The sequence below is a fragment of the Lobosporangium transversale genome (genome assembly GCF_002105155.1).
Source record: "Lobosporangium transversale strain NRRL 3116 chromosome Unknown BCR41scaffold_4, whole genome shotgun sequence".
In the NCBI taxonomy this organism is placed as follows: Eukaryota; Fungi; Mortierellomycota; class Mortierellomycetes; order Mortierellales; family Mortierellaceae; genus Lobosporangium; species Lobosporangium transversale.
Genome location: NW_019028982.1, coordinates 1084970 through 1106577, shown reverse-complemented (window position 1 = coordinate 1106577; position 21608 = coordinate 1084970). Strand labels below are relative to the sequence as shown.

Below are 21608 nucleotides of genomic sequence, written 5' to 3'. Positions count from 1 at the left end.
TAATAATATAGTGGATACAATACTCACATTGTTTCCTTGAGAGGTTTAGATGTGGCAACAGCTACTCGAGGAATCTCTTTGGACTGGGCTCGGAAAATAGAGAGCTCGTTTTGTTGAATGTCTAATAGGCTTGGAGTATTGGTTATTAGGCCGCTATTGGGTCCATTGGATATGCCATGTCGCTGTACCATACTTGATCCACCAGCTCCACCAACTACTGAATCTGTCACATTTGTCGACGCTACTTTACCCCAAACAGGCGTTATGGAAGCTGTTTGAGAAGACTGGGGCTGCTCTAACACAGGCAATGGCTGCTGTTGCTGCAATAGTTTTCTTCGCTCCTTTTGCGACATTTTACTAGCTTTGGGATTGGCTACTGGACTGGATGCGGAAATTACCCTGATCGAGCTATTTTGCCCCTGGCGTTGTTCTTGATCTTGAATTTCTCGGAAAGATGGCTTAACGGATAGTCCCTCTGATAAGACAGTTTCAGTGCCATCTTCAGATAGCCTCGTGCCTTCCATAGTGGGTACGTGATCCCAGTTGGTTTTTCTTCTGGCTAATTGTGGAATATCTTTCAGGTCCAGTGTGGCACTATCCGTTAAGGTCGGCCACCCTGTGACGCCTCCACCATATGGCAATGCATATGGCTGTTGCTGTCTTTGAGCCATATTCCGAGTGTGAAGATCTTCCAGAACTTGTGAGGATGTTGTGGAACGGATTTGTGACGGAATTGGTGTTGATTGTGACGGAAGCAGTGCAGCAAATTCATGTGCCACAACCTGTGATGCTATACGAGCCTGTTCTGATTCTCTGTCGTGGTTTTGCCGAGAATGATGTACATCCGGTTTGTATGTACCTCGCGGTAAGAAATGGTTATAGCCGTCTAATTTGACTTGCTGGCGAACTCTCTCTACTTTTTCTGGGTCTGGTAAATGGCCTCCAGATCGGATGAATGGCATAAAAGAATCTTGCTTTCCTTTGAGAGTTTTTTCCACAAGCTCCAAAACATCGCCATCAACGTCCTCCAACCATCTACAAATACAAACAGCAACAATAAAAAGTTAAGGATAGTCCTCTGTGATGATGCTATCGAGCTACCAAAACTAGTGCTCTTACCTCTGATCGAGAACCATTTCAATGTTATGGCATAAATAGTTTAGGCATGTCGTTTGTAGCGACTCAGCTGAATACATTAACGCGATTTCCAAAAAGGCGACTACAGTCTTTGCACGAACTTGATAGATGAAGATTAGGTCAAACTCATTATTCCATCGTGGATACAGTTAAAGACAAATATCAGGAAAAAAATGTTCCTCACCTTGTTCGCCGAGTACGTTCTCACAGATCTCCTTAAGACGATCCATAAGTAGCTCGTCCGCAATTTGAAGAACGTCGATTACCAGCTGGAGTAACTCACTAATATCGTCTTTTTCTATGAAACAGTCAATATACAGAAGCCGATTGACATGTTATTAAAACTGTACAATCTGAAGTCGCCATTATATCAAGATGCGATGTATCGAAATTTGTCTTGTACCAGTGTTATCAAATAACTCCGGGCCGCAATCCGTATAGATATAATTGACAACAATTGTCATGGCTTCCAAACCCATGTGGGTCATATTCACTTCAAGAAGTTGATCGTTTTGTGTTGAGCTGCCTTCTGGCAGCCGCCTAGGGCCTTGCCTCGCACGAATCCATTCGTTTGTTCTAACAAACATAGCATTGAAAAATGGCGATCGGTGGCCAAGTATCATCTGATGTAAGTCCATTGATTCTCCATGTTTTAGCAGTAGTCTCACATCCGCTAATCCTTGATATTTGATCGGATTCAAAATGACCTGCGCCATATTTTTTGAGAGACTAGGACTGCAGGTGTGCGTAAATGAATATTGAAGAGCAGCTTGAAGAGTAGGTAAGGAGAGCTCCAAGGCGAGATGGTACAGCTCTTGCCGTACTTTGAGCGCATATTGCTTGATAGATTTTGGCAAGTCGAGAGCATCCCAGAATGGATCAAATCGGTCGCTATACAAAAACTGAAGAAGAAGTACGGCTGTAGCGAATTCGACTTTGAGCATGATTGTGTATAGGATTCTTTGATTATAGTCGATTTTAGTGGGTTCTATTGACACGAGAGATCCAATTGTTGTCGCAATACGAGGGGTTTCAACGAACACTCGACAAAGAGCTGGACTCCTAGCTGCCAAAACAATTCTATGGGCTCCCAAGGTCCGCTTTCCTGCCTCTAGCTCCACATCAAATAAATGACTCCCTGAGACAGTTGTACCGCCAATGTTGCATGATTCTGCAGTTGAGTCCAAAAGAGGCACAACATCATAATCCCAGCTCCTCTCAATATCTAGCCAGCCGCGGCTGTCGATTTTCCATGGATTTGCTTCTGCTTCACTAGCTTCGTCACCATCATCATCATCATACACTATAGGCTCAGTACTTGTTCCACAGTTCTTTTCGTTGTTGTTATACAAATGGAATTGTGAAAGTGATTGCTCCAGGTCAGAATCAAGGCGTCCTGGTCGAATTATGACTGGAGTCAGCGCTGACTCGGACCGTAATGCAGCCCAAGCGCCGCTAGGATTTGCGTAAACTCGGACCACACGGTCGAGATGAGGTATCCTATGACATCAAATATTTGGATTTCGTTAGTGCACTTTTCAGGCCTTAGTTTGTAGGACTTTTGTGCGTAGTAATACATCATACCTTTGCCACTTAACATTCCGCCCTAAAGAGCTTCCCTTATTGGTACCAATGTACACATGTCCCCCTTTTGTGAGCATGATCACTGAGCCATTTTGACCCAGGGCAAAATCTATAGCATGGGTTCGTTCGCCGCCACAAGTCCAAACTCTTCTTGGCTTTTCTGGCTGAGCGATAGATGAAGCAAACTGATTCGGAGGTAGAGATCCTAAGGTGATTCCTGGATCGACCTCAGGATAGCTCCAAACGTGGATATCCCCCCATACTGTCATCATTCCAAACTTATTTTCGGAACATGCGATTTTTTGAGGGTGGTTATTGGTCGACATTGAATACATGACTTGGCTTGTAAACCAATCAGGAAATGGATTGAGCGAGAAGGCCACTTTATGGTATGCATACTTGTGGAAAACGACAACTTCATTCGAAGACATAAGGCAGGCCGTTGCTGAATCCGATGCTACCACCTGGATAATATTTCCTGGTGGAATAGAGGCCACTTTTCGTGGGCCTAATTGAATATCGCCTTTTCTTTCATATCCAAGCTGACCAAAGTTAAATCCGAAAGTAAATAGCTCAGAGTCTGTGTGCACAGCAGAATGCCATCTCGATGCAGCGGCGCCAACTATTTTAAGCCTGGTAATAGTGAGGACGACACGTTTGGGTGAATACTGAATGGGATCCTGACCGTTTTTCGGAGCTTCAAGTGCATAGCCAAGCTGTCCATACTTGTTGCTCCCTAATGTATAGACTTCTCCTTTGGCTGTGACGAAAATTGTATGGTCTCTACCCAGAGCTGTGGAAACGACATTTCCAGGGATCCCTGAAACTGGCGCCGGACTGAGCTGCATTTTTCTGTCAGACCCAAGTCTTCCATTGGTACCAAATCCCCATATTTTAGCCGTGAAACCTGGCTCGGAGGTTGCGATCGCTGTATGGAATTTACTCATCGACATTTGGTATAGAATAGGCTTAGCAGACTTCACTCGGGGGAACGTTATAGTATTTGTTTGGTAGGGGAATTTGACGAGCTCTGGCTGCTTTCTGTCGTCACCATCATTATGTCCGAGTGTAAAATTGGAATTCGATCCCCAAGTATATAGAGCATCTCCTGGACAAGGCCCAACTTTAAGAGACACAGGTAGAGTTGCCTGACATAAGTCTATAGCTGTGTTCCTATCTTTGTCCTAAAGTTGACGACATGTTAACAAAATTCATGAGTCGAGTACGTAAATGATATTGAAAATATTGTTGTAGCAAATTGTATACACAAATATACAAATACATTTAGATGTGGATATCGGCACAGCCACACAGAGCAGCGTACAAACTTACCTCTATAGTCATATTAATGTTCTTGTGTTGAATCAGTAAGAGAGCAATTCTCAGATGTCCGAGATAGAGAGCCCTAGAGTGATGAAGATCCCATTAGTATCAAGAGAAGGTTAATGTTACATTCGACAAACATTTATGGATAACATATTTCAAAGGCTTACCTATGCAGTGCTGTCCATCCTGATTCAAGATCTTTATCATTTACATCGAGCTTGGGATGTCCTAGCAATTGCTTGACTAAGTCAAGATTGTTGTTTGCAACAGCACGGTGCAAAGTTGAGATCCCGAACGAGTCTTTGCGATTGACGTCGTCATTCATGGTATTTGATGTTCCATTTGCCCTGAGTGAATAAAGTACGTTGCTGCGGATAGTATTGTTCAATGGTGCATGGTGCGTTGTGGTCATTGAGCTTGAGTCTAGAGAACTTTGGCCCATGTCAAACCGTTTTTACTCTTTTCAAACAAACCGCAGCATAGGGATATGCCGCAGCACACGCTACAACAAAGGCAGTCATATGGGTTACCAAAAAAAGAAAAAAGGGCCTTTGGAGCAGATTGGAGCAGTTTTCTCGATAGACACCGTTAAATAAAAACTAACAAGATCAGGTGGATCTTTCACAAGACATCATTATTAGACAGGGCAATTTATTCTCATCATGTCAGAACTCGTGGACTTTCACTTGGCCAACATCTTGCGGATGACCCACCACATAGCTTACAAAGATCATGCTCACTCAATTTCAACCAGCACAACTGATACAAAAAGCCATGAAGAGTATAATAGTAGTGATAACGATGACAATGACGAAGAAAGTGAAGAAGAGCTTATTGTGCGCGCCTTAGATAAAGTGCGTGAAGAATTGAAGAGAAATATCCTTGACTTTAAGGCCAAGCTCGCAAGTCGAAAGGAGCAACAGCAGCTTCTATCTAACGCAGATTTCCCACCGTTGGAAGAAGTTGAATATGGCATGGAGGACGTCGATATCTTTTACAAGGCCCCGATCTGGCCCGTCTTAGATGACAGTGACGACACAGAAACCTTGTCCGACACTGATTCATTGATTAACCGCCATCGTGATCCAGAGTTCGGCCAGCGCGGTGATATGCTCCCGGATTACGGCGACGTGGTGCCGCCCACACTCCCTCCGCGCCCCAACGAGCAGAAGAGCCATTTACCAGATATTCAATCTTCCTCTCTGACGAGCCCTGTGTATGATCGCGATTGGTTGGTAAACCAATGTATCGCTCATTTAGAGCATTATGGTGATCCAACTACAGAAATGACATCGAGGCGACTCTCCATTGACATTTTTACAATCCTTCGGTCCGATAAGCTGGGTATGTATGACCGTCGTATTTAGACTAACTAAATAGTATCCATGTACAGAGTTTCCTAACTTGGCACGACTTGATCTTATAGATGATGACATCCAGATTAACTTGGTGGATTTGTTGGGTTTCGAAAATTTCGAGTTTATTACGGCGTTGTTGACCAATCGACGTACTATTGTGGAAAATGTCATGTCCCAGGTAGGCAGTGAACATTAGAAAATGAACGTGTCTGTGGAGTAAGCTTCATGGGCCACTATATTCATCATAGGTATGCATTACCAACTCTTTTCTTGATTATTATTAACTTTAGACTACATATGACTTCGATTCAAAGCTTCCAAAAAGCTACAAAGCCGAGCACCATGACAGCAATTATAGAGCACCTTTGGGAGGCAACTTTACTGTCCAGACCGAAGATGAGAAGTGGGCAGCTAAGCTGGCACGAAAGGAGCGTAAAAAGTATGGCGCGCGCGACGAAGAAGATGAGGCGGCATTGTCATCTGCTATTTTGGGATTTGACAAAGAAGATCTGCGCAAGGCACGCGAGGAGCAGCTACGAAATAACGCGGCCATGCCTCTCGCCAGTTCTCAGCAGGTAAACATATATATATATATATATTTATTTTGGAGAGGGAGAGGGGGTTAATTGTTGTAATGAAGAAAGTGGTAATTATAAGAAAAAGTGTACTGCAGGATTGAGCGAAAGACTTTTTCTTTCTACAGAAAACAAACTTTAGCACACCAGATTACCCCCATGTCTATCAGTCCGCCAAGGGTGGCAACATGCTATCGTCAATTGGTAAGGGTTTTGCATTACCTCCTGGAACTACCCGTATAGATGAGAAGGTAATATATTTTATCTTTGTGCTACGTAAGGCACATATGTCTTTTTTATCCAGCTTCTAATTTAGCGTGTCCCAAATCTTATAGGATTACGAGGAAGTTGCTATTCCTATTACCAAGCAGGCGCCGCGTCGTGCAACGGAGAAACTCATAAACCTTGAAGATATGGATACGCTCTGCAGTACTACTTTCAAAGCTTACACTTCTCTCAATCGCATTCAATCTATCGTGTATCCCGTGGCGTATGAAACGAACGAAAATATCCTCATGTGCGCCCCTACAGGAGCAGTATGTTGACTGATTTTTCAATCTTGCCATAACTTCGGCCCCTAACTCACCATAGCGCCATATTGTACTCATCACTTATTTCTATTTTGACTTTTAGGGTAAAACCGACGTTTCACTTCTGACAATTTTAAGGACACTTTATCAACACTGTGCTCCTACGCCTCGTAAAGGTATCGATCCCAAAGAGTATGTCGTAGCAAAGAACGATTTTAAGATTGTATTTGTGGCTCCAATGAAGGCTCTTGCAGCAGAAATTGTGCGCAAGTTTAGCTCGCGTCTCAAGTGGCTCGGGATTGAGGTCCGTGAGTTGACCGGAGATATGCAGCTGACCAAAGCTGAGATTGCTAGTACGCAAATTATTGTGACAACACCCGAGAAATGGGATGTCGTTACTCGTAAGAGCACAGGTGATGTTGAATTGGCCCAAAAGGTTCGCTTATTGATTATTGATGAGGTCCACTTGCTGCATGACGAGCGTGGCGCGGTGTTGGAGAGCATTGTAGCACGTACGCTGCGCCAAGTCGAAACATCCCAATCCATGATTCGCATTGTCGGTCTTTCTGCCACACTTCCAAATTATGTAGATGTGGCCGCATTTTTGCGTGTCAATCCATATCAGGGCTTATTTTACTTTGACGCTGGTTTCCGCCCTGTACCTTTAGAGCAGCATTTTTGCGGTGTCCGTGGCAAGTATGGTTCATCCCAATATAATCGCGGTTTGGACCAGACATGTTATGACAAGGTGCACATCGATGCGGCGAAAGTTTTGTATGCATATGCATGGAATCAATGATGGATATCGAACTCTAATATTTTTTATCCAATTTTACTTAGGTTGTCGATCTCGTCAAACAAGGACATCAAGTCATGGTCTTTGTGCATTCTCGTAAGGACACTGTTAAGACAGCTCAGATGTTAAAACAGAAAGCCAATGATGAAGATGAAGCTATCTTCTTTGACACTTCAAGCCACCCACAACATGAGATCAAGAAGAGGGAGCTCGCAAAATCCAGGAATCGGGAAATGAAAGAACTCTTCAACTATGGATTCGGTATCCATCACGCCGGAATGCTTCGCGCAGATCGAGCACTTACAGAAAAGTTGTTTGCCGACGGTCTTATCAGAGTACGTGCTTTAAATTTATTTTAGTATAAGATACATTAACTCTATGTAATATTTTAACTTTCCATCTATGCGCAACTTAAACCTTAAATAGGTTCTCTGCTGTACAGCAACGCTCGCATGGGGTGTCAATCTGCCAGCATATGCTGTAGTCATCAAGGGCACTCAGGTTTATAATACTCAGAAAGGTGCTTTTGTTGACTTATCAATTCTGGATGTGATGCAAATTTTTGGTCGTGCTGGTCGTCCACAGTATGAATCACACGGTGTGGGCTACATTTTGACAACTCAAGACAAGCTGAACCATTATGTCGCCCTTATCACGCAACAGCTTCCTATTGAATCGAGGTAATTAGTGTGAAGAAGCTGTAAATGCTGGCTATTCGAACAGTTGGACACTCGCCATAGTTTACCACTGACATATTTGTGCCTTACGAAATAGGTTTATCGAAAGCGTGGTCGATAATTTGAATGCTGAGCTATCTCTTGGAACAATTACTAACGTGGATGAGGCTGTCACTTGGCTCAGCTACACCTACTTGTACGTACGTATGCGCAAGAACCCATTGGTCTACGGCATGAGTCATACAGAGCCTACGGAGGATCCATTGCTCGGCAAGAAACGCCGCGATATTATTGTCGCTGCAGCAAAATCTCTGCATAAAGCTCAAATGATCATTTACGATGAAAATACAGGATACCTTACACCTAAGGATTTGGGACGCATTGCCTCAAACTATTACGTCTCATATAACAGTGTCAATACTTACAATAGTCTGATGAAGCCTCGAATGACAGAAGCCGACGTCCTCGCAATGGTCAGCAGGAGTACCGAGTTCGAAAACGTGAAGTCCAGAGATAATGAGCAATCTGAACTAAAGAAGCTATTGGAACAAGCATGTCCTTGTGATGTTAAAGGCGGATTGGATGCTTCACCATCTAAGGTCAATATCTTACTTCAAGCAGCCATTACGCAAGCACCATTGGAAGACTTTGCATTAGTCTCGGACAGCGCTTATGTTGCACAGAATGCCTCGCGTATCATCCGTGCTATGTTTGAGATCGCCTTGAATCGCAGCTGGGGTCCTGTGGCAAATGTGCTTTTATCGCTTGGCAAATCGGTTGACAAGAAGATGTGGTCATTTGAACATCCGCTTGCACAATTTGGTCTACCACGCGATATTATCACTAAACTGGAGGCACGCACGCATCCGCCTACCATTGAGGAGATGAGAGAAATGACTGTGAATGAACTGGGAGAGCTTGTTCGGTTTCACAGGATGGGTCAGACTATCTCCAAGTGTTTAGACCAATTCCCTGTTCTGCAAATGGATGCTCAGGTCGCACCTATCACCCGAAACGTCCTCCGAGTCGCTCTCACAATAACACCAGACTTTATGTGGAATGATCGCATTCATGGATTCAATGAGCCCTGGTGGATTTGGGTTGAGGATTCGAACAATACAGAAATTCTCCATTCTGAGTACTTTTTGTTGTCACGGAAACAGCTAGGTCAACCTCAAGTTATTACCTTTACTATCCCTGTCATTGAGCCACTGCCACCACAGATCTTTGTTCGCGCTATTTCTGACAGGTGGATTGGAGCCGAGTCTGTGCATCCTATATCATTCAAGCACTTGATTCTCCCAGAACTTTATCCACCTCACACAGACCTTTTAGACCTGCAACCACTTCCAGTGTCTGCACTACATAACGACGTCCTGGAGGAGATCTGCCTCAAGAGATTCTCTCACTTTAATCCAGTGCAAACGCAGATCTTCCATACCCTCTATAACACTGGCCACAATGCTTTGATCGGTGCTCCTACAGGTTCTGGAAAGACCGTTGCTGCCGAGCTAGCTATGTGGTGGGCATTCAAGGATCAGCCAGATAGTAAGGTTGTTTATATTGCACCCATGAAGGCCTTGGTTCGCGAGCGTGTCACTGATTGGACTACGCGATTAGTAGGCCCCATGAACAGGAAGTTAGTTGAGTTGACTGGAGATGTCACGCCTGACATCAAGTCTATCGAGAGCGCCGATATCATTATAACAACCCCCGAGAAATGGGATGGAATCAGTCGTAACTGGCAAACAAGGCCATACGTTCGGAAAGTGTCGTTAGTAATCATTGATGAGATCCATCTGCTCGGCGGTGACCGCGGCCCGATTTTGGAGGTCATTGTTTCACGTATGAACTACATTGGTGCACAGCTAAGCAAGAGGATTCGACTTGTAGGGCTCTCGACCGCCTTAGCTAACGCTCATGATCTGGCAGACTGGCTTGGCATTCAAGAAGTTGGCTTGTTCAACTTTAGGCACTCAGTTCGTCCTGTACCTCTCGAGATCTATATCGATGGCTTCCCGGGAAAGCACTACTGTCCACGCATGGCAACAATGAATAAGCCTACATATGCTGCGATCAAGACTCACTCCCCTAGCCAACCTGTCATTGTCTTTGTTTCATCGCGTCGTCAGACACGCCTCACTGCTCAAGATTTGATTGCGTATTGTGCCATGGAAGACAATCCCAGACGATTCTTGCACATGCCGGAGGAGGAACTTGAGGTGCTTTTGACTAAAGTCCAAGACTCGAGTCTTCGCCTTTCACTTGGATTCGGCATCGGTTTACATCATGCCGGTCTTACAGAGAGCGACCGCAAACTCGTAGAGGAACTCTTTGTAAGCACCAAAATCCAAATCCTGATTGCCACCAGTACACTGGCCTGGGGCGTGAACTTCCCTGCGCATCTGGTGGTTATCAAAGGTACAGAGTATTATGATGCTAAAACACGTACGTATGTTGACTTCCCAATCACGGATGTTCTGCAGATGATGGGGCGAGCAGGCCGACCTCAATTTGATCAGGAAGGTATTGCTAGGATTTTTGTTCACGATATCAAGAAAAACTTTTACAAGAAGTTTTTGCATGAGCCTTTCCCAGTCGAATCAAGCCTGCATCTACATTTAGATGACCATTTGAATGCGGAGATTGTTGGGGGAACCATCAAGACAAAACAGGACGCTATGGACTATTTGACTTGGACATACTTTTATCGCCGTCTTCAGATGAATCCCAGTTACTACGGAGTCCAAGATTTGACGCCACTAGGTGTTAATACGTTCTTATCAGACTTGATTGAGAAGTCGATATCAAACCTGGAGAAATCTAGTTGTGTGGAGGTCATAGACGATTTTGAGATCGAGTCCACATCGCTTGGAAAGATTTGCTCGTTTTATTATCTGATGCATCCAACCATCCAACATTTACAAGAATACTTGAAGCCCGATTCTACGTATGAGGATCTATTAATGATTCTATGCGGTGCGATAGAGTACTCGGAGCTACCAGTGCGCCATAATGAGGAAATCGTCAACAAGGAGTTAGAGCAAGGACTACCACTGTTGATCGACTCTTCTATGTCATACGATAGCCCACACGCCAAATCATTTTTGTTGCTGCAGGCTTATTTTGAGCGAATGAGATTGCCAGTTGCAGATTACATTACTGACACTGTATCGGTCCTTGATCAATCTGTCCGTGTTTTACAGGTTTGTATCTGTTTATTCTTTATGAACAAACTATACAAAATGCACAAATGAGATTGCTGATGCGAATATGCTGCTATCCTTCCTTTAACTTATAAGCTATTGTTGCCTTCATCATCTTTTTAATCATGGATAATTTGGCTGAGTAGGCAATGATTGATATAACAGCTGAGAAGGGCATGTTGCAGCCTTGTTTATCCACTATGAATATCTTACAATCCGTCAAGCAAGCTCGATGGAGAGACGAGTCTCTTTTGACTTTGCCTCATATTGAGAAGCACATGCTCTCTATACTGACAGGTGCATCTCGTCATGGGCACAACAACAAGGGTCACTCTGTCAAGGCTTCCAACAAGACAGTCGAACGGCTCTTTGATTTGACCTCAATGTCTGAGCAAGAAATCAAATCTTTCTTCTCCAGAATTCATTCGCTTAATGTAGGCCAATTACAAGACATTTGGAAGGTTGTTCAGAAACTCCCGCTACTGAAAGTCACATCCAGCATTGATACAGGCATCAAGTCCTTCTTAGTTGGAGATCTCACCTACAAGGTCAATTTGGAGCTCAACAGAGTAAAACGCCCTGGCGTCACATATGATGGTCGTGTATATTGCCCTAAATTCCCTAAACCACAATGGGAGTCATGGTGGGTGGTCCTGGAAGATCCAGATACCCAGGAGCTCGTGGCATTGAAGCGCGTTAATATGCGCACAGGACCCCAAGGAGAATTTATTAATAAGGTCACGACGAAACTAGAATTCGTTGCACCAAAAAGAGCAGGAAGACATGCGTGGAAAATTCACCTTTACAGTGATGGCTATCTGGGCATGGACCAGACTGTAGAAATTCAATTCGATGTTATGAATTAGATTTAAAGTAATACATTACATGCTATTAAAATTTCACATCTCACCAAGGCCACATGGAAAAACAATATCACTAATAATAATTATGCAGAACTGATGGATCCTGCAGAGGCTGAAAATCGAGCATAATGATGTTGCTTAATAGAGTTCTCTTCTTGAAGCGCATGTTCTCGCGCCAGTCGCTCATATGTATTACGCTCAAATCGATTAAGCGATTTGATATAGACACGTCCGGTCTTTTGGTTCAGTGAGACCAATGAAAAATAAAAAAATAAAAATAAAAATAAAAAAAAATCAGCGCCGTTAACACTAAACGTACTTTTGGAAGTCTTCCAAGCGTAGAATAGCAGGTACACTTACGGGATGCTGATTCAGTCTGTTCAAGAAGGCGACCGTATCATTGCGAACACTAGCCAAGGGATGGAAGAGCCCATAAGCAATGCAAAATAATCCGCCCTGCGACAATGGAAGACTTGATAGGAACTAGCCAATAATTATGATAAGAATGAGGTATAAACACTAATATCTTGCAACGATATTTCGATAGAAGACTGAACAACAACAAACCTCACCTCAATGATCTGTTCATCAGTCGAAATATTTTGTAAAAATCCCTTGAAGAGAGTAGAGACATCCTGGGGCGATAACGTCTTCGGCAACTTCAGCAAGGAGATGATACGCTTCACGTCCATGCATCGAATCGATCGTGAAGCCAACCAAGTCTTGTGATCTTCCTGTAAGTACTTGTAGCTTGTAGTTGACCGCCAGCCCTCAATTCTGCTCGAATTTGCAGCTATTTCTCGTGCACGCGAGGCTTCATCTATAAATACAAGACCTGTGCCCAGATACTTAATAGACTCAGGTGTGTTGGTACGGTTGAGCCCAATAGTTGTTTGGCCATAGGTGGCCTCTTCGTATTGTGAGGCAAGTTGAACGAACCGCGCAACATAATCCTGAAATTTCGCTCGGATAACCATCTCTCCGTAATGTGCTTGAATGGAATTCAATATCTTAAAAGAACGGAAGCTCAATCTTGTTAATAACTTTTAAATCAAATAAAAAAAATAAAAAAAAAAAAAAAAAGCCTTCTTTGCATCACTTACATCGTTCATAAAATCGTTATCTCCGTTGTCATATTTGCTGTTGAATTGACTCCCAGGGGTGCCAGTAAATAGCGGAATGCTTCGTACATCATCGTAATGCCCTCCATGTGATGATGGCATCGGTGTAATATCTTTGCTTACTGTGATCTTGCCTGTATCGATGTTGCAGAGTACATCCCACCAGGCAGTTCTATCCTCGAAAAGCTGGTTTGTCACACCAGCAATGAACCCCTTGCTGCAATTACCACACCAGCCAAACAAACAAGCAAAAAAAGAAGAAGAAGAAGCTGAGTATGCGAGGCTAGTACTGATGTGCTTTGAAAATATTATTCAGGATCTAGTATTTACCATGTCAACAGATGGTCAATGCCTGCCAAGTTCGTATACGGATATGCGCGTTCTGGGAATCCTCTAAGGACTCCGCCTGATCCACTACCAAGGGCACATGCCGCTAGTACAAAGTTGGCTACATCTCCCGCCGGGTGTCCATTTCCCAAAAAAATGATTCTCTTCTCAGTCAAGAGCGCATTCATGAGTAGCATGATCGGGTGTGTATTAGGGCCATTCGAGTCCAGATGTGCATGAAAGGGATGTGGGTTAGGCGATGGATTGGCTGGACTGAATGTTGTTATGAGCTTAATCAGCGAAAACTATTTAATTATGAAAAATAAACGCTGTCAATGATGAGCTCTGCCTTTCAGGAAGCATAATGAACGATATTCAAGCAATCTTACTTTACCTCTCCAACTTCCTCTGAGTTGATACTGAGCGGCACTCGAATAGGGATTTTGATTCCATCGTAAACTACTTTTGTTTCATAAAACTGACAGTCGCGATTTCTTGTCATCCCAGGAGCTGGTGCTGCAGGCACTGAAGTTGAAGTTACAACTCCGTCTCTGTTACCCTTCAAAGGCGTTTGTCCAACAACTATTCCAAGACCATTCGCCATATCGGCTCTATTGGTAGATGCCTCCTCGCCTCCTGCGCTTACAGAATGTGCGGCCTCGAATTTTTCAATAAATAGCTCTTTGTTATCTGATGACCGAAGGATCATGCGTTCATATGGAGAGAGGTCAGGGGGCGAAAGTTCCATTGAATTAACTGACTCGTAAAGGGCCTTCAAAACCTCAATTGATGGGTCCTTGAAGTAGTTCTCGAGTGCAAGTAATAGTACAGGCTATTAGAGGGTAATTTATGGGGCATGAGAAATTATTTCAAAAATTAGTTAATGTATATACCTAAGAGGCCTAAATATTTTCTCTCGAAGAATAAGAACTTGCCTTGTACACATGCAAGTATTGATGAGTTGTACAAATCGCCATGGCTTTGACAGCAGCACCTCTGTAAATTTTAAACAAACATAAAAAGTAGTTGGTATTTATGGCATGCCTTGCGGATTTACAGTATCAAAAAAAAAAAAAAAAAAAAAAAAAAGGTCGCAGAATAAAATCTCACCTTCGAATAGAGGCATCATGGTTGGTGCGGACTAAATTCAGAACATAGAGGAGAGGGTTTTCAACCGTATCATCATCAGTTAGAGTTTTGTTGCCATTCCAAGGAGCAGGTTTTGCTCGGTTTAGAAAAAAAATGGTCCAGTCAGCGGGTCTCAAATGTGCACCATCGGGCAACATCAGCTCTGCTAAAACACTGAGTCAAGTCAAGAAAACCACGCTTTAGTATAGTGGATTTTTTTCTTTCTGTCATTTGAAATGCTATAAGGAGAGAAAGTACGCACTGGTTATCCGAGGTGATGTCGTTTGGATATTGATGAGTCAAGACTGAACCTTGGTCAATGTCGAACTCTGCTAAAAGGATCGTTGTGACATGTTGGGGTGCCATCTAAAATGTATATTTTTTTCTTTTATATTGAGCAATGGAGAAAGCAATAAGTGTAAAAGCAAAGATGTATATGTGTGTGGGAAGAGAATGAGTAAAGATAAAATTGGGAATGATAGAGTGAGTGAATGAGTGAGTGAGTGAGTGAGTGAGTGAGTGAGTGAGTGAGTAAGTTAGTGGGTCAGGGAGTGAAAAAGTGGTGAGTGTGATGTGAGGCAGAATGCTTCCAGAAGTAGATGAAGGACAGCTTCTGGTTTTTAAGTTCGGATGTAACACAGTCAACGCGCTTTAAATGAAATGATTTCGCCCTGAAGACTTTTTAAGGGGCTAGTCTTCCTTGACAGCAGTGATCTAAGCTGGAAGCGAAGCAGCAGCGATTTTTGAGAACAAGCACGTGCTGGTTAATTTTTTCAGCATGCTGGTTCGTTTTTCCAGCATGCTGGTTCGATATTTCAGCATACTTGTTAAAATTTATTAAAATTTTTAACTTGCTTAACCAAGTGCTCCTCCATGCACTGCTACCTGCAGACATCATTCGCATTTATTTTAGAATCTCGAGCATCAATAAAAGCTTGATTACTCACAGCTACAGAATGGATAATCCTCATTCAAACATTTGTCAGTTTTGTATATGCACATGCCTAAAAAAAGATGTCAGCCATAGTTTGGCATCTGTTTTAGAAATTAAGCGTTGCCATAGAAGTCCTTTATTTTAATAAAAAAGTTAGCTGCTACTGCTACAACTCTGTAATTTTTTCAGGGCAGAGACAAAGCTATGATAAAATATGATGTTACGGAAGTTTTGATTGGTCATTCGGTTTCTGCGTGCAGACAGGATCCATCCGGCTCTGCTGAATAACCTTTCAGAATCATTGGAAGTAGCCTGGACAGAAAGGTATGCTCGTGCAAATGGAGCAATATAATCCATTCCTCTTAATCCCTTGTCCTTTTGCTCCTTCCAGTAAAGCTCAGGAGTAAAAGCAAAACGCGCGATGTCCATCATCGGCGTTCTTGAAATAGACGCATCATAATATACCATATCGACACTAACTATCGAATGGTAATATTCTTGTTCCAAAAGAGGAAGTTGATCCCAACATGCTCCATCTTGGGTGGCGGCAAACTTTTTTGCTGCATCTCTGGTCACCTCTAGAGCTTTCTTCCTGAGAGAGTCACCATTGGTTGTCATTATGTCTTTAATGATACTCAAGGTCACCGGGTTCAGGAATAGCGATATGAGCATAACATCGGGAATGTCATCCACGGCCCACATCGTATTGATAAGCCTGTTAAGGTTTCTCCAGAGCTCCTGTGCCGTCTCGGTGTCGTATGTGCGAGAGTCCGGTAGCAACTCTTTCAACTTCACATACATTTGTGACAGTTTTGGATGGTCGGTACTGCCCACCCATTCAGTGAATTTGACTGCATCTGTCATCATATGAATGATTTCACGGAGAGCTTTGACCTCATCACGATCGAGTAGGTTTGGCTCTAATTCCTTTGCTTTCAACCTTATCTCCCTTTTTTCGGAGGATTCCATGCGATGGTAGGTGCGAGAAATTGCTTGAGAGTAAAGTAGCACTCTATTTGCCATCTTGTACTGGGAGTTCCATCTTGTAATGTTCCTCGACAGCAACTTGGCACCCTTGCCTTCCTGTTCTTCCACTAAGATAGACATCGCCGCGGCATTGCCTCTGAAAAAAACTGAAATATCTTGGCACTTGTCCAATAATTTCTTAGCGGGCTCGCATAGCTCCAAAGACTTATTGATGCAAAGCTGGATCTTATGTGAGGCGCATGCCAACCAGTGCACCCCCTTGTGATCTTCTTGGTAGAGAGCTATCGCTTTTTTTATATTAGCACCTTGGTCTGTTGTTACGCAAATGAGTCTTTCGCTCATATCCATGCTATCAATAGCCTCAGCTGGTAAATGAATCAAAAGACCACAAAAAAAAAAAAAAAAAAAAAAAAAAAACGTTAAGAACGTTGCAATACTTATGAAAATATAAAGATAAGGGGCAGATGTATCAGCATTTCACTTACCAAACTTCCGGTGAATATTTTGGGATGTTTGCACCCCATAGACTTGTTCCATCCCTATTGCAATAGATACTGGCTCGAAATTTGGCGTGAAAAAATGCATTGTAGTCCCCAAGAACTTCCTGTGATCGACGCTTGTCCAGCAATCTGTCGTGACGGCAGCGTAAAGCTTATAATAGGTAATGTACTCTTTGATTTCGCGTCTCATCTCTCGAACTCGTCGATCCATCCTGTCTTGCATAGCCATTGTGGTAGGGATATTGAAATAAGGATTGGTCATTTCAATGATTGATCTGAAGATCGTCGAATTAACTGCAGTAAAAGCGTATCCTCGAATGCTTCTTGTTCATGAGGGAGCGGCTTCTTGAGGCTCTCATTAACAATCTCATCTCGTGCGATGTCGAATTTTGCCTTTCTTGGTGGAGCCACGTCAACTTCTTCCGGATCAGGTGGCAGCATGATACCTTTAACCCTGCTCTGACAATTGCGAAATTCTTGGAGGGCACTATATAAATCGCCATGGCACTGAGTTAAGTGAACAGATCTTGAATATCCACTCCCAGTTTTCTTGTATGTAGTACCACAGATTACTCCATCTTTCAGGACCAGACACTGGAATTCTTCCTTGCTTGATTTGAAAAAATGACCAATCACGCTGTTTTTGCGAAAGGATTTTTGATTTGGAATCAGGGCTAATGCTTTTTAAGAGGGAGGGGCGTCAGAGCATTGTTCTGGCGTAGGAATGGTACCAAAATCCAGTAACTCGTACAAATCATACCATCCGTTTGATGCAAAATGACTATCCCTCAGCTCTCTCCGCCGGTTGGCCAATGCTTCAGCATCAATGGCACGTGTAAAGTCAAAAGAGGGAAGATTAATAGATCTTGAACGCGTAAATATTGCGCTGTTGCGTGGAGCTCAATGTAGAAATCGAGGAGACTGAAGATGGGCCTGGTTTTGACTCCCGATATTGGGAGAAGCTGTTGGATGAACGGAGAGATGACAGTGGGGCTTGCTGTGCAGCAAGTAGCGTATGATTATAACGTGATGTAGGCAAAGCTGTTGATGATTGAGAACGTCCAAACGTCCTTGGTCTGGCATGATGAACCGATTGCGCAAATCCACCGGGAGGAGAAGAAGTTTTGATGAACCTCCTCTTTTCGCGACCAATGCTTACCATGGGTCTCATCGTCTGGGATGAAGACGAGATTGGGTTCGCACCAAGATAGGAGTCTAGTACCTCAAGCTCATCACACGGCATATCTTGCGTCTCGAACGATTCGCCATTGTAGGCTGCATCACTAGTTTGGGGAGAATCGATTCTATTTGCTGGAAGACTTTTCTGGAGTTGCATTCTTCGTTCGATTTGATTTCGGCGAGGTATAAGGGTCTCTTCCTCGTCCTCGTCCTCGTCACTGGTGTACTCCTCCTGATACTCATTCCCCTCCTCGTGTCCATCCTCATACTCATCCTCATCTTCATCCTCATCCTCATACCCCTGTTCTCCATTCTCATCCTGGTGAAGAGGATCATGTGTATGATTTGCCATTATTTCTTAAAGATTTTGTGTGAAAGTAAAACGGGTAACAATGGAAAGAAGATAAAGAAGATAAAGAAGATAAAGGCAACGTTGTAGCATTCAATTGGTGTTTGGTTTTGTGTAGCATGAAAACCTTTCTGTTCCACCAGCTGCAGTTAGCACGCCATTTTTGTTTTTTTGTGAAGAGGCAATGAAGGGTGACTACGGCTGACATCTTTTTTTAGGCATGTGCATATACAAAACTGACAAATGTTTGAATGAGGATTATCCATTCTGTAGCTGTGAGTAATCAAGCTTTTATTGATGCTCGAGATTCTAAAATAAATGCGAATGATGTCTGAGGTAGCAGTGCATGGAGGAGCACTTGGTTATACAAGTTAAAAATTTTAATAAATTTTAACAAGTATGCTGAAATATCGAACCAGCATGCTGGAAAAATAAACCAGCATGCTGGAAAAACGAACCAGCATGCTGAAAAAATTAACCAGCACGTGCTTGTTCTCAAAAATCGCTGCTGCTTCGCTTCCAGCTTAGATCACTGCTTGGAGGCACACTTTTTTGAAACCACGCTTGTTGCTAAAAAACACAAATGGTTCCCGTTTTCCGCATACTTTCAGCGCTTCCACAAACCAAGAGCTGTGATGTATCCACTGAATGTTATATGTTTGTCGAAGTATTGGCTCATCCCTTGCGAAAGCTCTGGTGTGTGCTAAGAGTATTGTACAAGGGACGTGGAATAGTCAATGGCATGTGGTAGTGTTCAGGTGTTTATACAGTATCAAATGGAGTCCGAACAGTCGCCATAGCAAGATGTTGTCTTAGGAGAATCTTTTCGTTGAAATCCAATTCCCTGACGAGGATATTGCGAGTTAAACTCTCGGCTATAGCTCTGTAGTGTTGCTGTTCCATTTCGACTCACTTGAAGTTAGCCATTCTCGTTATGCCTTCTCTTGCATATATCGCATTGCCCAGATTGAGCTCGTCGCAGCTTGTAGGTCCCACACTGGCCATCATAGTGTATTCTGTACAGATTCGTATGCTTGTACTGCGTAAACATTCTATGTACAACAATGAAAATGATAGGCATGGGCAACTGGCAAGGTAATATCATGACTTTAGATGCATATCCAAGTGCTGATGAAATCAACCGTATGTGGTTACGCTAGCGCCTTGAGATCCTGTTGGTATCTGAGGCTTTGTCCACTTTGGGCTGAACATCGGTGATGAAAAACTCTGCATTCATATTGGTGCCATGGGGCACGGATGAAACGCCTGATCGTGTCATTGCGTTTGCAGCTTCCCAGACACCGGATCCTCCTACTCTTGCTATGTACGCCCATGTCAATGTAGTCGCCTAGACTGTCCTTATATTGATCTTGATTAACCCTTGCAACCTTGAAGTCCCACATAAATTTAGGCACATGCTGGTTGTTGTTCTTAAAGATAGGTTGATATTGTATAACAATGTGTAGTGACGCCTTAGACTTGGGTGATGAACTTAGGACTCGTCATTGATCCTCCGACACTGGGCATTCGGATGCATATTGGATACGTTGCTGAAGGAATTCCTCGAAAACTCGCTGCTCAAGCTGTAGGATCTTTTCTCGATTCTCGACAGGCGGTATGAGAGAGGTTTGTAAACTCATAAAACGATCTCTTGCTATCGGGAGAAAGGCGAGAATTGTGGAGTAGATTCAAATGTTAGAATAATAAAATGTTAGAATAATAGATGTCAATGCAGGTGATGGAAACAAGAGATGATTGGTAAAAATGAGGCTAGTGATTTGGGTGTGTGTGTAGGGCCGATTAAAAAGCGCCATCCCGTTTGTCTAAAGGGTAAGTGGATAGTGATGGCTTCGTTCATAAAGGATGAACGATTGTAAAGAATACTCAATAGATATGGTATTTTCATTACAAGACAAAATTCCTTTCACTTGATTGACATTCGACTCTTTTCTTCATGCTTGAACCTCGGCGATCCTCCTGCATATGCGGTATTGATGTGAGTTTTTATGACACACTGTCTCGCATGTTTTAAATATCTAGGTGTTGCCTTAACATTCTGATCATTGTTGATAACGAGCTTCTGAATCTTAAGCTTGACGTGTATGTCGCCTGCGGCCATGAAACAGAGGAATGTGATATTGTCACTTTTCTCCGAGGTTTGATCGGTTTCTCTTCAAGCAGGATCCAGTAAATATTATCAATCATCTCCTTGAATGATGCTTGCTTGATCGGATGCTCCTCTGATGTGACCTGGAATGGCTTGTCGGGTCCCAACACAAAACTTATGGGTGGAAAGATAGGAATAGACAATAGAAACAACTTGCCACTTGCTTGAGAAAATTCCGATGATGCAGCTGCGGCAATTCGCTTGGTGTGCTCACTTCTCCTTGCTCAGGTTTACTGAATAGTGATATTTTAATTTATCTATTAGTGCTATATTATAAAATTGTGTCTGTGCCATTGTCATAAACAATGGCGAGTAAAAAGAAGTAAAAGAAACGATCGCTACTTTTTCCATGGTTTCTTATCCCTGCTTGACCTATTGGACTTGTCGTCTTCCGCTTGAGTCGACTCACTTTTTCTTTTATTTGATCCGCTGGCTTTGCTCAACTCTTCCTTATTTTCCATAGCTTGAGCTTTATCGACAATTCTCTTTGATGTCCTCCTTGCCTGTGGTTCTTTGGGCTTGCTTCCTTCTTCCTCATCCTCCACAACTCGAGTCAATTCTGACTTCTTGAGGGTCTCCCTTGCACTTTCAAGGAAGTTCAACAAGCTAATATTGAGCACGTCGTTTCTATTCGTTTGTCTTTGATGACAGGGACTTCTTTGACTTTAGCTACTGAATAGTCACCCTGTTCGTGATAAGACAACATGATAAGTAAGGCCTAAACAACAGCAACAAGGATATGTCATTCGAGCAAAAGCCGAGAGAAGACGGTGATGAGAGGTGTTCTTTGATGCAATTATGGCAAGTTGTATTATGGGCATCCTTAATTCTTGACCTTATCGCCGATTTTTGGCTGTACGGAAA

General features: G+C 43.1%; 3 protein-coding genes across 3 annotated transcripts; 1 reads left to right on the top strand and 2 right to left on the bottom strand.

The window, feature by feature from the left end:
• BCR41DRAFT_156000 (hypothetical protein) lies at window positions 1-4579 on the bottom strand. The gene is made up of 7 exons (XM_022019618.1): window positions 4215-4579; window positions 4054-4126; window positions 2722-3905; window positions 1541-2637; window positions 1322-1435; window positions 1120-1237; window positions 1-1035 (listed from the first exon to the last, which is right to left on the bottom strand). Exons 1-7 carry the CDS (start codon window positions 4487-4489, stop codon window positions 24-26), a joined length of 3873 nt encoding a protein of 1290 aa, XP_021885210.1. The 5' UTR covers window positions 4490-4579; the 3' UTR covers window positions 1-23.
• Window positions 4580-4591: 12 nt separating this feature from the next.
• BCR41DRAFT_419243 (Sec63 Brl domain-domain-containing protein) lies at window positions 4592-12097 on the top strand. Its single transcript, XM_022029729.1, has 10 exons — window positions 4592-5391; window positions 5474-5583; window positions 5696-5980; window positions 6109-6231; window positions 6316-6516; window positions 6614-7258; window positions 7351-7641; window positions 7733-7986; window positions 8081-11189; window positions 11336-12097. Exons 1-10 carry the CDS (start codon window positions 4710-4712, stop codon window positions 12053-12055), a joined length of 6420 nt encoding a protein of 2139 aa, XP_021885209.1. The 5' UTR covers window positions 4592-4709; the 3' UTR covers window positions 12056-12097.
• On the bottom strand, window positions 11688-15241 carry BCR41DRAFT_155986 (docking domain of Afi1 for Arf3 in vesicle trafficking-domain-containing protein). Its single transcript, XM_022019617.1, has 9 exons — window positions 14891-15241; window positions 14611-14802; window positions 14436-14496; window positions 13895-14332; window positions 13504-13805; window positions 13156-13390; window positions 12625-13062; window positions 12413-12535; window positions 11688-12288 (listed from the first exon to the last, which is right to left on the bottom strand). The coding sequence occupies exons 1-9, from the start codon at window positions 14992-14994 to the stop codon at window positions 12136-12138; spliced, it is 2046 nt and encodes a 681-aa protein (XP_021885208.1). The 5' UTR covers window positions 14995-15241; the 3' UTR covers window positions 11688-12135.
• Between the last annotated feature and the right edge of the window lie 6367 nt (window positions 15242-21608).